The 13,002-nt window shown below is 41.9% G+C and overlaps 2 protein-coding genes across 2 annotated transcripts; one reads left to right on the top strand and one right to left on the bottom strand.

The window, feature by feature from the left end:
* Nucleotides 1–708: 708 nt before the first annotated feature.
* On the bottom strand, nucleotides 709–7,587 carry ftr14l (finTRIM family, member 14-like). The gene is made up of 7 exons (XM_076076552.1): nucleotides 3,572–7,587; nucleotides 3,353–3,448; nucleotides 2,977–3,210; nucleotides 2,721–2,880; nucleotides 2,451–2,594; nucleotides 1,772–1,908; nucleotides 709–1,372 (listed from the first exon to the last, which is right to left on the bottom strand). The coding sequence occupies exons 1-7, from the start codon at nucleotides 3,968–3,970 to the stop codon at nucleotides 992–994; spliced, it is 1,551 nt and encodes a 516-aa protein (XP_075932667.1). The 5' UTR covers nucleotides 3,971–7,587; the 3' UTR covers nucleotides 709–991.
* LOC142932614 (uncharacterized) lies at nucleotides 5,951–12,083 on the top strand. Its single transcript, XM_076076551.1, has 2 exons — nucleotides 5,951–6,202; nucleotides 8,585–12,083. The coding sequence occupies exon 2, from the start codon at nucleotides 8,705–8,707 to the stop codon at nucleotides 10,352–10,354; it is 1,650 nt and encodes a 549-aa protein (XP_075932666.1). The 5' UTR covers nucleotides 5,951–6,202; nucleotides 8,585–8,704; the 3' UTR covers nucleotides 10,355–12,083.
* Nucleotides 12,084–13,002: the final 919 nt, after the last annotated feature.

Raw genomic sequence — 13,002 nt, 5'->3', positions numbered from 1 at the left:
GGGGTCGAAAGCCACATAACGACTAAAAATCTGTTTCATTACACTGTGTGTCGTCTTTTTACAGTATAATTATGCGGACACATCATTTCACAGTTGACATTTTGAATGTGTCGAAGTTCGGTCACTGAGAGAAGTAAACCCATCTGTTTCCCAGCAAGCCATTCGGATGAAGGAGGAACGATACTCATTTCCTTATAAATTCCTTGTTGTAGGCTTTATCAAAGTAAATGTGATGTGCCTCTTACAAAATAACAACTTATTTTTTATCTTGTTTTTTGATGGATCGTTTGCTTATCTCAGTCTATAACCAACTACATCTGTATGCAATTTAAAACCAGGATAAAACATATTAAAAGGATAAAACAATCGGCATATGTTTATCCTAAAAGTGTGTGTTTGTGTGTGTGATGCTACCAACAACATGTGTTCTGCTGCCCCCTGGAGCTTTAATTTGTTAATGTCTCTCCATACCTGTATCCCCAATGAGGGCCGGATGATGTGGGCCTGATGTCTGGTAATTATTGATCAGATATACTCTCAATATTATTTGATCTCCTGTTGATTTTCATGCTTTGAACACATTGATTACATTTGTCACTTCAAGCACACAAAAGATAGCTAAGAGACTGAAATGTTTGTGTGAAAAAAAACAGCAACTCCAGTGACAGATAAATCAGTAAAACTTTAATTAAATGTATTATATATCAGTATCGCATGCTTTAACATAGTATAGAAAATATATAGAGTATAAACTCACATCAAAATCAATTATTGCATATTTTTCCTACTTACAACTGACACATTTGTTTAGCCACAACGATTGGTGATCAAAAGACTAGAAACAGAAAAATTCATATAATTCATACATAAGGAAAAAATATAACGTTTAGCAATAAAAATAATTAATCAAACACCCTGTCTCAAATGTTTACAACTAAATTGAGAATATTGTGTGATTGTAATGCTAATTACTAGCACTATGGCAACTCTCCTACAGTTTTATAGTCGTACCAAAGCCCCACACACTGAATGCCGGGTAGAGAGGCTGAGTAAATGTGGTCTGGACTCTGTGCAGAAGCTGCATGCCATCAGAAACACTGTAAAATGCGAGTGTTCCTGCTGCATAATCCAGGTAGATGCCGACACGAGAGGAGACTGGAACTGGAAGATCTTTGCTCTTATTGTTGTGCACAAAGGAGAATTTGGAGTCAGAGCAGTACAGACTCCAGGACTTGTCATTCCAGCCCAGGCTGCATTCATTGCTGTTTCCTTTACGGCGGATTCCCCTGTAGGTAACGGCCATGTCTATCTCTGTTCCCCTCCAGTCCACCTCCCAGTAACAGCGACCAGTCAAGCTCTCCCTGCACAACACCTGCAACGGAATGGATGAAATGAGAGATTAAAAGACAAAGCCTGTGCATGGTTTATAACAGCTGTCAAAATGAGAGTTTGCTCAACTTATGCTGAGACATCACTCACTGCAAGTACACAACTGACAGCACTTTTATCATAACAATAACTTCAAAGACTTATACTAAAAGCTTGATTTTGATAGCAATGTTCAATGAATTCCAGGAAGAAACTGAGCAGCTTCAAGAGGGCGAATCAAAGATAAAGTTCCTGGAAAGGGAAGTCTCCTTGAGACTATATTCAGGAAGACCGTATGCCCCCTTCTCTTCATCATGTTGGCTCTGTACCATTCACAACATATTAACTCCCCCCTCATGTTTTCAGGCACAAAATGACATCCTGGGGGTCAGTAAATGCTCACCTGCTGCCAGTGGTCGAATCGATCTGGGTGGTCAGGGTAGTTCTTAGGCTCACTCTTCATTGTAGCTGATCGGTTACCCTCGGAGAGGTAAAGGCTGCGATGGATACTGTTGACATCCAGAATCAACTGGGAAGAGTCTACACAATGCAGGACACGGCCATTATTAATCCCTTTTCGTCAAAATTTTAAATTCTTGTGTTTAGCATTGTGTTGCACACAAACCACCAACAGTAACTAAATACTTGGGACAGTAATATGTTTAGGAATGACAAAGTTAGGGCACTAAAACCTTTGATAAATAACTCTGAATGACTCTCATTCATCAGCTTGTTAAAATGCTTTCCACAGGTGGAGTGCCAGTAGGGAACGCCTGTGTTTGTTTAGTGATACTGGACTGTAAAGTTTGGTTTCTTACATTTCACCAAACCAGTTCTGCAAGCAGCATACCTTCCGTAACACTCCGTTCAGTTGTTTTTCCACATGGTGTGGTCATGCTTTTGTTAGGGGTGGAGACGCTCCTGCTATATGTCACCATGACTGTCATTCTTTTAAACATTCCTAGGAACCCTGGAATATGAGTGGCGTTTGATATAACTGCCGAGTAGCTTTGTAATGTGGTGCTAAAAGTTTCACTACATGTTAAAGGAATCCTCCGTAAAAAAGTAACCTAATAACTCACATTTCAGGAAGTCTTGTCTTGTCTTTGGTTCTTCCCTTGTCTTCGGTTCATCTCTTGTCTTCGGTTCATCTCTTGTCTTTGGTTCGTCCCTCACAATGGATTCTCTCTTTGGCTCACCTTCTTGCGTGATGTAGACATCCTTCACTATGAAGATGCAGATAAAAACACTTCATAAGCTTCAACAGCAGACTAAAACAACAACCACTCCCTGAATGGAACTGCAGAGACGTGTCGGTGCTACTTGAGATGAAGAAAGGCAAATTTGTGCACCTGTTTCTGAGACATTGCTCATTTCGGTCTTGCTAACTTCTTCTACTTTTAATTTCAGTGCACCGATGGCTCTCTTGGTGGCGTCAAAGGAGTAATTGGGAGCAACACTAACGTTGTTGAGGTCTTCATATCCTGAGGGGCCTGATAGAGACTGATAGCTCTGGTAAAAAAAGAGTGGAAGATAGAGATGAGCCTAAACATTACTGCTACTGTTTTCTAAGAACCAAACAAGGTCTTCAGTTCAGTATGATCTCACCTGCAGAAAGTGTATGTGATCATCGGTGTTTGAGAGCTTATCCAGGTCAGTGTGCTTCTTCCTGAGCAGAGTGATCTCTTCCTCCAAGCGGCTCAGCAGTATCTCGGCCCGTGTCACGGTGGTCTTCTCGTGGGAGCGGACCATCTCCTTGACTTCATTGTACTTCCTCTCGATGGAAAGCAGAAGCTCAGAGAAGATGCGCTCGTTCTCCTCTAGAGCAGTTTGAGCCGAGTGCTGATGACATACATCCGAAAGAGAAGGAGAGAGTTGATTCAAATACGGATAAAAAGCTGTTATTTGTCAAACCAGAAAACCATAATGTCTTTTTGTTTTTAACATCATCCTATGTTTAAAGTAGTGAACATCTTTTACTCACTTTAACTGACTCAACAGCATGTCGGAGATCCTGCCACTTTTTAACTCTCTGGTCAATCCTATGTTGAGATTTGTACAGTGTGGTACCAAGTTGTTTCTGTAGAGGGAATGGCATTAAAGTGTTCATGCCAGCTTTGTATAATAATAAAAAAACATTCAAATCTATCATGTTGTATCTTGATCAGTATCTTGATATAGATTGACAGGTTTCACCACTCACTTGTTTCTCGGTCCTCTCAGTTCCAGCCGGGACGATGTCGTGGTGTTTGTGTTCATCCATCATGCACAAAACACACACCAGTGTCTCATCAGAGCGACAATAAGCCTCCAGCAACTTGTCATGCTGGGCACAGAGCTTCTCCCTCATCTGACCTGTAGCTTTGACCAGCTTGTGCTTCATCAGGGCAGGGTAGTCATAGTGAGTCTGGACATGGGTCTCGCAGTAAGATGCCAGGCACACCAAGCAGGACTTCTCTGCCTTCTGCTTCCTCGTTGTGCAGAAGTCACACAGCACGTCCCCGTTCTGGGCCTGGGACCTGGACTGGTTACGACTGGTAGAGCGTCGGGATTTCTCCATGCTGCTGTATCTGTCTAAATCCAGACTGCTAGGGTGGGACATTGTTTTAAATAGACGTCCAGCAGATATGAGAACAAAATTAAAATCCACAGGTAAGGTTTAGCTCAGCAGCGATTTGTTAACCTCTTAAGAAAATGTGATCAACAGCTGAAGAAAAGACTCCAAAAACTGAACAGGATGAGTTGTCCACAGAGAAAAATTAGTTTCTGAAGTTAACAGCTGCAGTGAAACTGTGTGACTGACGCTGTGTGCGGCAGAATGATAGCTATGTGGTCTACTTTCAACGTAAAACCTGTATTCCTGGTTGGGCATTTAGTAGACAGGGAATGGGTGTTGCTACAAAGGTGCTGCCTGAAACAAACAGAGCTGAGACAAAGGAGAGACCACATTCAAAAATGAGCCATTATTGATCTACAGTACTTCATAATTAAATGTCATGCTTAACAGTATACGCTTTTATTCTTATTTGAGGATAAGGACAGCATGGATAGCTCAACAAACAACCCTCGCAGAGTGAATTATTTTTAGTGTTGATATAACCTGCTGTCACCTACAAGAATCATTAGCTCACTCTGATTGTATCTGCACTGTTAAGGAATGACCTTTACTTGGGTTTATGTGTTTCAAGATCACATTATGTTTTGTCTATCTTTAGATTTCTGCTCGTGATATGTACAATATGTTCTGCACTTACTGACATCATCAAAGACTGGCATTAGGAGAACAGCATCATCTTGTGGGATTAATTAATTACTACATGAAATAATATACCCCTCTGTGGAGCCTCTATAAAGAACTGTGTAGCATCTAAAACAGGGGTTGTCAAACTGTTTTATAAGAAGCTCCACTCTATTGTGCAAACACAACCATATCTTGCAACTAATTGACGATAATTATAAAACCAGTTTGTTCTTTAGGCGGTGCTTTGCCGCGAGTGATCACTTCAACACATCCATCTTCCACGATGGATCAATTTCTTCCTTGTTCCTCTGCTTTCACACGTTTGTGCCAGTGGCCTCACTTTCTCTGCTCTACTCGTGCGCTGCTTTATAAACCTGTATCTTTGCATTTTTACACTAATGTGGCCAGGACGCCATAGTTTTCATTTTTATATTTTCCCAACACATTAGGCTGTTTAGATCCTATCATTGTGGCAATTATTAATTATTATTTGTGATAGACTACCTTACTTTGTTTCAAGTGTTTCTACAGGTCAGCTAATAGAAAACACAAATACAAATTTAAATTCTTTAGAAAATAGTCTGCATTAACAGTAGTAGCTCTGTGGTAGAAGAAAGTATTTATATCACTGTGTTCACTGTCCAAAGAAATATCAAAGAGGTATTGTCAGCAAAATACACTAAGAGTAAAAGTAAAAGTACTTATCATGAGAGATGGTTTGTTTCACAGTATTATGAACTCATATTATTTGAGGTTATGTACACACTAATATACATTATTATGAAATAAGGCATTCTGCATGACAGATTTTAATTTTAGTATATGTTGATGCTCATACTTTTACTAGGTTAAACATTTTAAAGCAAAAAAGAGTATTTCTGCTCTGTGGTATTGCTATGTTTTACTTAAGATAGATAGACAGACAGACAGACAGACAGACAGATAGATAGACAGATAGATAGATAGATAGATAGACAGACAGACAGGCAGATAGATAGACAGATAGATAGATAGATAGATAGATAGACAGACAGACAGGCAGATAGATAGATAGATAGATACTTTATAAAATTGTTCGCTAAAGCAGCATCATGATATAGGTAAGCAATCAAAGTAACAGAGTAAAAAAATCGAAAATAAAAAAATGCACAGTACATACAATGAAATAGAATGATATTAAATTAACTAACTAAACAGTAGTGCAAAGATTTAACCAAACAAACAACAGAGTAGCGGTGAGATGAGAGTACTTCATCACAGTAGGACCGAGCACAGACCGGCGTGTGTCTGTGGGAGCTGCTGTTCGTCTCCCAGGCGGTAGGGGGTGATGTTGGTCTCTCTGCTCTATTGAAAACACAATAGCTGCTTTAGCTAAAGTGCGTCGCTCGTCCAACGTTGGCGCCAGAAGAGCTGTGGCGCCAGCAACACACGCAGGCAGAGAGAGGAAGAAGCACACAGCAGTTTGACGAGCCTCACAACAGCTTGCAAAAAAAAAAAAAAAAAAAAAAGAGCCCTTCTCACCCAGAGTTTGAAGCATCTCAACGATTCTCCTTTTTCTCTCTCTTCAGCGATCAAAAGGCAAAAGTACAGCAGGTGGGTGTGCATGCAAGTACTTGTACATTTAATATCGGTATGATCCATACTCGTGGCGATTATGCATCGTTTTAAATTTAAACTTTCTTTATCGTTAATAAAACCGGCGTAAAGGCAGAGGGGGTGCTCTGTGTGACAGACTATAATCCTATGTATTTATAATGATGGTAGTCAACGCATTGTTTGTTTTGTGTCTCCAGTTATGATAGTACCGAACTTTGTAATGGAAAAACACAGGCCGTGCCTCGCATTGGTTTATACGTTGTGTCCTGAGAGAGAAGCACCGGGACACAACGTTACTGGTACCAGGAACTATCTCATCTTTGACTCTTATCCAGGTTATTTAGAGACTTGTTCGTTATAGAATCGGCCCGGTCGTCTTTTCTTCCATCGGACTCCAGTTTATCATTGCATGCGAAACCAAGCTCAACATGGTCGGATGGGCGGTTAAGCAAAGCTTCCGCTGTTAATGTTTTAAAAACACTCGTACTAAACTGGAGAACAGCATTTAGCCGTGCTAGCAAACTGGATTAGCTGGCTCGTTAGCTTGTAATCGTGGCTATGTAGCCAGCACGCTAACATCGTCTCGGCTGGATAGCCGCTAACACCAGCAAGGCCGCCATTGGAGTCGTGTGTGTGTCTGGAGCTGCCGCAGTAGAGGAGGGCTTTAGGTTTATTATTCACTGAGCCATCTCAAAGCTGGGCCGTATTTACTCGCCCTGTCGTCTTTTTGTTCGGTTACCGTTTTTCAATCACAGTTTGCGGTGGAATTAGTGTCTTTGTGCGGATTCCTGTGTAAGTAAAACGCGTCCCTTTCCCGGGCTTTTCGCTCTGCATTCACCGCCCGGACGGTTAGCCATCTTTGTTTCAGCTAGCCAGCTCCTGGCTGGAGTTACGGTTCGGCTCTTAGCTTGCTAACCTACTTACCATTAGCCTACAACGTCCTATTCAGAACCACTGCACGTTAAACAATTTATTATTATTGTCTCCATATTTCCGTGTTGGCTGAGCGTTGCATGGTTTTGACTTTACTCGGAGATCGCTGCGGGGCCAGCTCTAATTCAGTATGTTATGAAGGGCGGAAGCTAACTCTGCTAACTAGCTAGCGGCAGCCATCTTAGGCGAGCATGTAATCTTGGCTAGCTGGAAGTGCTGGTGTGGCACAACAAGATGGCCCGTTAATACTCACACAAGGACAATTTCCGCGTCGGTAGTGGTGTCATAAACTGCACGAATTTACGCATCAAGATTAATATTTTAGTGTAAGTATTTCGCTCCCTTTTTAAGTCTTTTCTACAATTACTCGCATGTATCTTTTGCTATGAAGCTAGTTAGCGGGCTAAATTGCGAACACATTAGCAGCTAACACAAAGCTGTTAACCAGTCCTCCCTCGACCATAGCCAGCTAACTAGCGGCTATGAAGGCTATTTGTAGCTGTTATTGTAGGCTAGCAACCAACGGTTCAATGTTTACTAACAAAGCGGTGCTGTTTAAATGACCCTAGACATTTAAATGTGTGTTTAATAGTAATGCACAGCGAACTGCGGCGATAAAAGAAACATGTAGGTCGTTCAGGTTTTGGAAGGCGGATTAAGTCAGAATTGGGAGCCTGATCGTGATGTGGTCCACTCTGATTTTTATCAATATGAAGCTAGCAGATGTATCACTTAGCTTGATAAGTAGTAACTTCATTTCAAGCCAATGATCGGATAGGATGCGTGTCCTAAAGGAAAATGCATATATTAATCTACAAGCTTATGCATCGCTCACTTTGACTAAATTCAGTTTTTAGCATAATGCAGCAACCACTGAAGTTTTAGATGAAATGAACATAGTCCAATGGATAAACAATAGTACAGAGAACTCATCTAATATTTAGGGATTCCCGTTGTCACACTTGTGATCACCTTTTGGGTTAACCAAAAACACCATCTGCCTGTCCTGGGCTCCTTTTCTAGCGGAGTTGATGGCAAACTTCTGTTGCATACAAGCAACATTCTCTCTATTTCAATTCACATGTGATTATAGGAGGATAATCCTTATAAAGCATGTGTCAAGAGTTGTAAACCTGAGATCTTTTCAGTCAAAATGTGTAACTTATATTTCAAATTAAGTAACAATTTTGCCAAAACATCAGAGGAACAATCTAACAGCGGCGATGCTTCATTTGGACTTTTCTCAAAAAAGTGTATAGCTGCAACGTTGTTGGGTTCTTATCAACATGTTGACAAACATACATTGCATCATGTAAAATTAGCAAGAACATTTTTTGTATTGTTGGTAACAAATTACACTCACTTGACTGGAAACCATTTTTCGGAATAGCTCTGCAAATAATTACTGGCAATGTTATTCTTTCGCTTTCTCTCCCTCTTTTGCAGGTCTCACTGACGAAAGCACCAGCGCGGCACCGACCAAAACCATCTATATCCCCCCGATTCTCTTTGTGTGTGTCATCGCCCGGCAGCAAAACGGAGGTCGTGGGGCTGGAGTGTGTTCTCATGGCCGAGTCAGAGACTGAATGTGACACACCCGGCCTTGACACACTTGGGTCGGAGTGTGTCATAGCCCACAGCCACGTCGACCTTCACTATGGAGCAGAGACTGAGATCATGACAGAAGAAAAGCGTGGATTAGAACTGGAGATCCACGGCTCAGACTTAAAGATCCAGGGACTGGGGGCAGATCTCGGTGCTGTAGCCTGTGTGGATGCAATTGTAGCGGAGTCGGACCATGATTACATAAAGGTTGAACACGGTGACATGCACTGTTTCACGGCTGCAGAAATCAAGACGTCAGGAACCGAGACTCTGCTGGGCGAGGTGCTGCTCAAGGAAAGCGAGCATGTGGTGAAAGTAGAGTCTGACCATGGCGGGGAGTTGACAGTGGAGTCTGAGAATGGTGTAATCATACACGAAGCCCATGGCCTGCAGTGCAACGAGTGTGGGGAGATTTTTGGCAGCATAGCCGATCTTCACCAACACTTCGAGATCCATAAGGACCTCAACCCTTACATCTGTGTCCACTGTGGGGAGAGCTTTGCTGTGGAGGCCAGCCTCAAACAGCACATGAAGATTCATATGAAAGAAAAGCCCTATGTTCCCCCTGGAGTTGAGATTATGGGCAAAGATGTAATTGATGCCTTCAGCCTCAAGTCTCATCAGATGATTCATTTGCCAGACAAGCCCCACAGATGCTCCGAGTGCGGTAAGAGCTTTGCCGCTGCGATCACCTTGAGGGAACACATGAAGATGCATTCAGAAGACAAGCCTTACAAGTGCACCCAGTGTAGGAAGAGCTTTGTCCGCCGAAGGCATCTGAAAAAGCACCAGGAGGTTCACGCACGCGAGAAGCCATATACATGCGGCCAGTGTGGCAAAGGCTTCGCCACAACTTCCAACCTGAAGCAGCACCAGAAGACCCACGCCGCGGTCGTGCTCGGAGACAAACCCCATCGATGTGCACAGTGTGGAAAGTGTTTTGCGGCTGCTGCCACTCTGAGAGAGCACCAGAGGATCCACTCGGGCGAGAAGCCATACAAATGCAACATGTGCAGGAAGAGTTTTGTCCGCAAACGCCATCTGAAGAAGCATCAGCAAGTCCACGCCGGAGGGAAGCCCTACACCTGCAGACATTGCAACAAGGGCTTCAATCACTCCTCTTCTCTCTCACGCCACCACAAGACCCATCTGCAGAATCCAGTGTTTTCTCCACCTCAGCCTGGGAAAACCTTGTCCTACGGCACTCCCCCAAAGCAGAGGGTGCACCAGCAGGGAGACAAGCCCTACATGTGCCACCACTGTGATAAGGGCTTCAATCATTCCTCTTCCCTGTCCCGGCACCAAAGAGTCCACTCGGAGGGAAAGAGTTACACCTGCGCTCACTGTGGCAAAAGATTCAATCACTCCTCCTCCCTTGCTCGGCACCAGAGGGTCCATTTGGAGAATAAACAGCAGCAGCAACCAGAGCCACCGCAGCCGCCACCGCAGCAGTACAGTCCCATGCCCACAGGGAAGGGATTCTCCAACAACGCCTTCCCAAAACAGCGCACCCTGTCCGTTGAAAAACCATACAGGTGCTCCCAGTGTGGAAAGGGCTTTAACCATTCTTCTTCCCTCTCCAGACATCATAGGATCCATGTAGACCAGTGAGCTCCCTTTCCCGCCCTCACATGCTGTCCCATGCAAGCGAAAAAAAGACCCCCCCCTCCCCCCATTTTCTGTTCTAACAATGATCCCATCATTGACGTCACCACGTCGCAGGAAACATCAGGCCAACTTCTATAGACAACAGGGGTCAGGTCAGCACATTGGTGAGAAAGAGGACAGTAACACAAGTCTCCAGAGGAGGACGGGCCGAGTGACCTGTAATTCAGAGCCGAGTCTGGGACTCGTTGATCAATATGGAGGGTATGATGATAGATTGTGAAGGAGCTTCTATTCTTGTTGGTGATTGTGCTTCACTTGCTCCAGGACCTCCTTTTGAACACTTTTAATAAAAAAGATGAAAAATAAAATGTGATTTGGTTATCTAAAAAATATGCTTCTCCCCCTGGTTAGTCTTTTTGATAAAATAATTGAGTTTATGTACCTTCAGGTGGACGCGTGTGCTTTTCAGCTGCAACTTTATCCAAGGCCAACAACACAATTGATAAACAAGAACTTGTCTCAATTTAAATAATTTCTTTTTCACCCACATAACCCATGTGAAACAAACAGAAATCCAGTGTAAATAGTTATTGATTTTTCTTTTATATATATGTATAGGTGACTAGTGTGCTGTTCCAAAAGATAACATTTTTGATAGTAAGATCCATTTCGTCTCCACCCCTTTTTTTTTTTTTTATGACTTTAATTTGTTTTAAGTGTTGGAGATAAACATGTTGCAGGTGTTCTCATGCAGCTTGTTGAATTTGGGCTCCGTCAGATTTGAGCCATCTTGTATATTTATACGGTTGTTTTCTTGTATGTCTACGATGGGTTAGCAACACTGCTGCATCGACTGTACAGAGAGCAATACTGGCTAACACCCTGATTATATTAAGACATGCAATTTAGCCGTGAGGAAATGCATAATAGAAAATAAAAACCTACTGGGTAGCATATTACAACATGACCTGTGTCCTAATTATTTACTGTTTCCTCATGTACACGAAATGCAACATCACACTTTGTTTATACCGTTGGCGACTAATTGACTTACTTATGTATAGACTATAGGGGACTTACTCATGTGGGTCTTCAAACTTATCACAAAAACGTATCTAAAAAAAAAAAAAGTTTGTGTATACTGAAAGACTACCTGAAAATCTCACTTTTACAAGGCTTAAAAGATTTTTCCCGAATTCCAATGAATTGCGCTCTGTTCTGTGTAAAATATCTTTTACAAACTGATGTATTTTTTTAGACATGGCTTGGGTTATATGAAAGGGAATGAGAGATATACAGTTTTTATGGGAGTGAACATTACAGTGAGCAATATTTTACTTTTCCCTTTTTGTTAACAATTGTGCTTCAAACTGTAGCATAGGTCTCTTGTGTTAGATAGGTGCCTTATTGCATGCTATGTAGAAATGTATGCCGAGCTGTTATTTGAGACGGTTTCAGGAGTCTTTTGTTCTTATTCATACTAACTTACCCTACATTTTAATTTGTCACTGATACCTATTGCTTTTTTTGCTTTCATGTATATTACAATGTGTTTACACTGTTACGACCATATTGTCTTTATTTTTTCCCCTTCATTTTTTGTCAATCGCCTCATTGTAGAGAGAAAAATTGTAAATGATCCATATAGGCTTCTCTTAAGGGCAACTCCTGTAACACCTCTTCCCAGTTTCTGAGTGGCACATATATGGATAAATAAAGGTTGTTGACTCTCTTGTGGCATTCAATCAATGGCGTATGATTTTGAAATGGGAGCAGCGTTCAACCTCACAGCTAAATAAATAAAGACATTGGCACATATCAGTAACGGTGACACTAAATGAGATTAACTTAAGCTAGTTTACTTTCTACCAGTAAGTCATTTTTACAGACTAATGAAATAGTTGATGCACCTCCTAAATGTGTCCACATGGTGTCACTCTACCACCGCAAGTGGTTTGAAAGACTAACACCAGTCACATCACTTCAACGGGGGAAGTTCCACAGGTTGGGTTTTCTATCACATTTTATAGGACCCATGTCCTTCCTTGAGTCTCAAACTGGAATTTCACCAACACTGATCCAGGCGGAGCCGCCGTGTTAAAGGTGTAATTTGATCTATGTGGGGAAAGCTGGGAATGGCCTGTGAACTGTAAAAACTAATATCAGGAAACTTCCCACTCACTACTACACTGGTTTACATTCCTTCAGAGCTGGAGGTCAGACTTCAGATGCCTGTGGAGGCAGACACGGTTGGGATTCACCGTCACTAACCTTCAGAAATAGGAGCTTCTCAGCCCTCTGGTTTACGTCACTGATATGTACACTAGAGATAGCACTTTAACACGCTTTCTTTAAGCCGAGGCAACTGTCCAGGGATCTCCCACCAACTGATAAAGTCATTTAAATTGATGTTATTAATAGTTATTCTACACACAGTTACTAAACTGGGTAAGCTTTACAAATGTTTATTTTAATGAAACTGGCAGTTTTATTCAGTGATATAATTAAACTAAAGTGAAACATTTGCATCAAGTCAACAATTGGATAAAAGTATTATTGGGCCAACAACAATATTACTTTCTGATAATAAATCTACGGTGGCCCTGAGAGCTCAAAGCACTGCAAGTTAAAACACATGAAATTGAAAAAAA

The sequence above is a fragment of the Anarhichas minor genome, unplaced genomic scaffold, assembly GCF_050575085.1.
Source record: "Anarhichas minor isolate MPS153535 unplaced genomic scaffold, ASM5057508v1 ptg000058l, whole genome shotgun sequence".
Classification (NCBI taxonomy): Eukaryota; Metazoa; Chordata; class Actinopteri; order Perciformes; family Anarhichadidae; genus Anarhichas; species Anarhichas minor.
The sequence above is the reverse complement of the archived record's forward strand: the minus strand, read 5'-3'. Positions and strand labels throughout refer to the sequence as shown.

Coding starts and splice junctions, on each gene's coding strand:
- ftr14l (XM_076076552.1), bottom strand. CDS start 3,970: ATGTCCCACCCTAGCAGTCTGGATTTAGACAGATACAGCAGCATGGAG. Junction 3,211..3,352: donor ATGCTGTTGAGTCAGTTAAA/GTGAGTAAAAGA, acceptor GTATGTCATCAG/CACTCGGCTCAAACTGCTCT. Junction 1,909..2,450: donor AAGACAAGACTTCCTGAAAT/GTGAGTTATTAG, acceptor TGCATTGTGTAG/ACTCTTCCCAGTTGATTCTG.
- LOC142932614 (XM_076076551.1), top strand. CDS start 8,705: ATGGCCGAGTCAGAGACTGAATGTGACACACCCGGCCTTGACACACTT.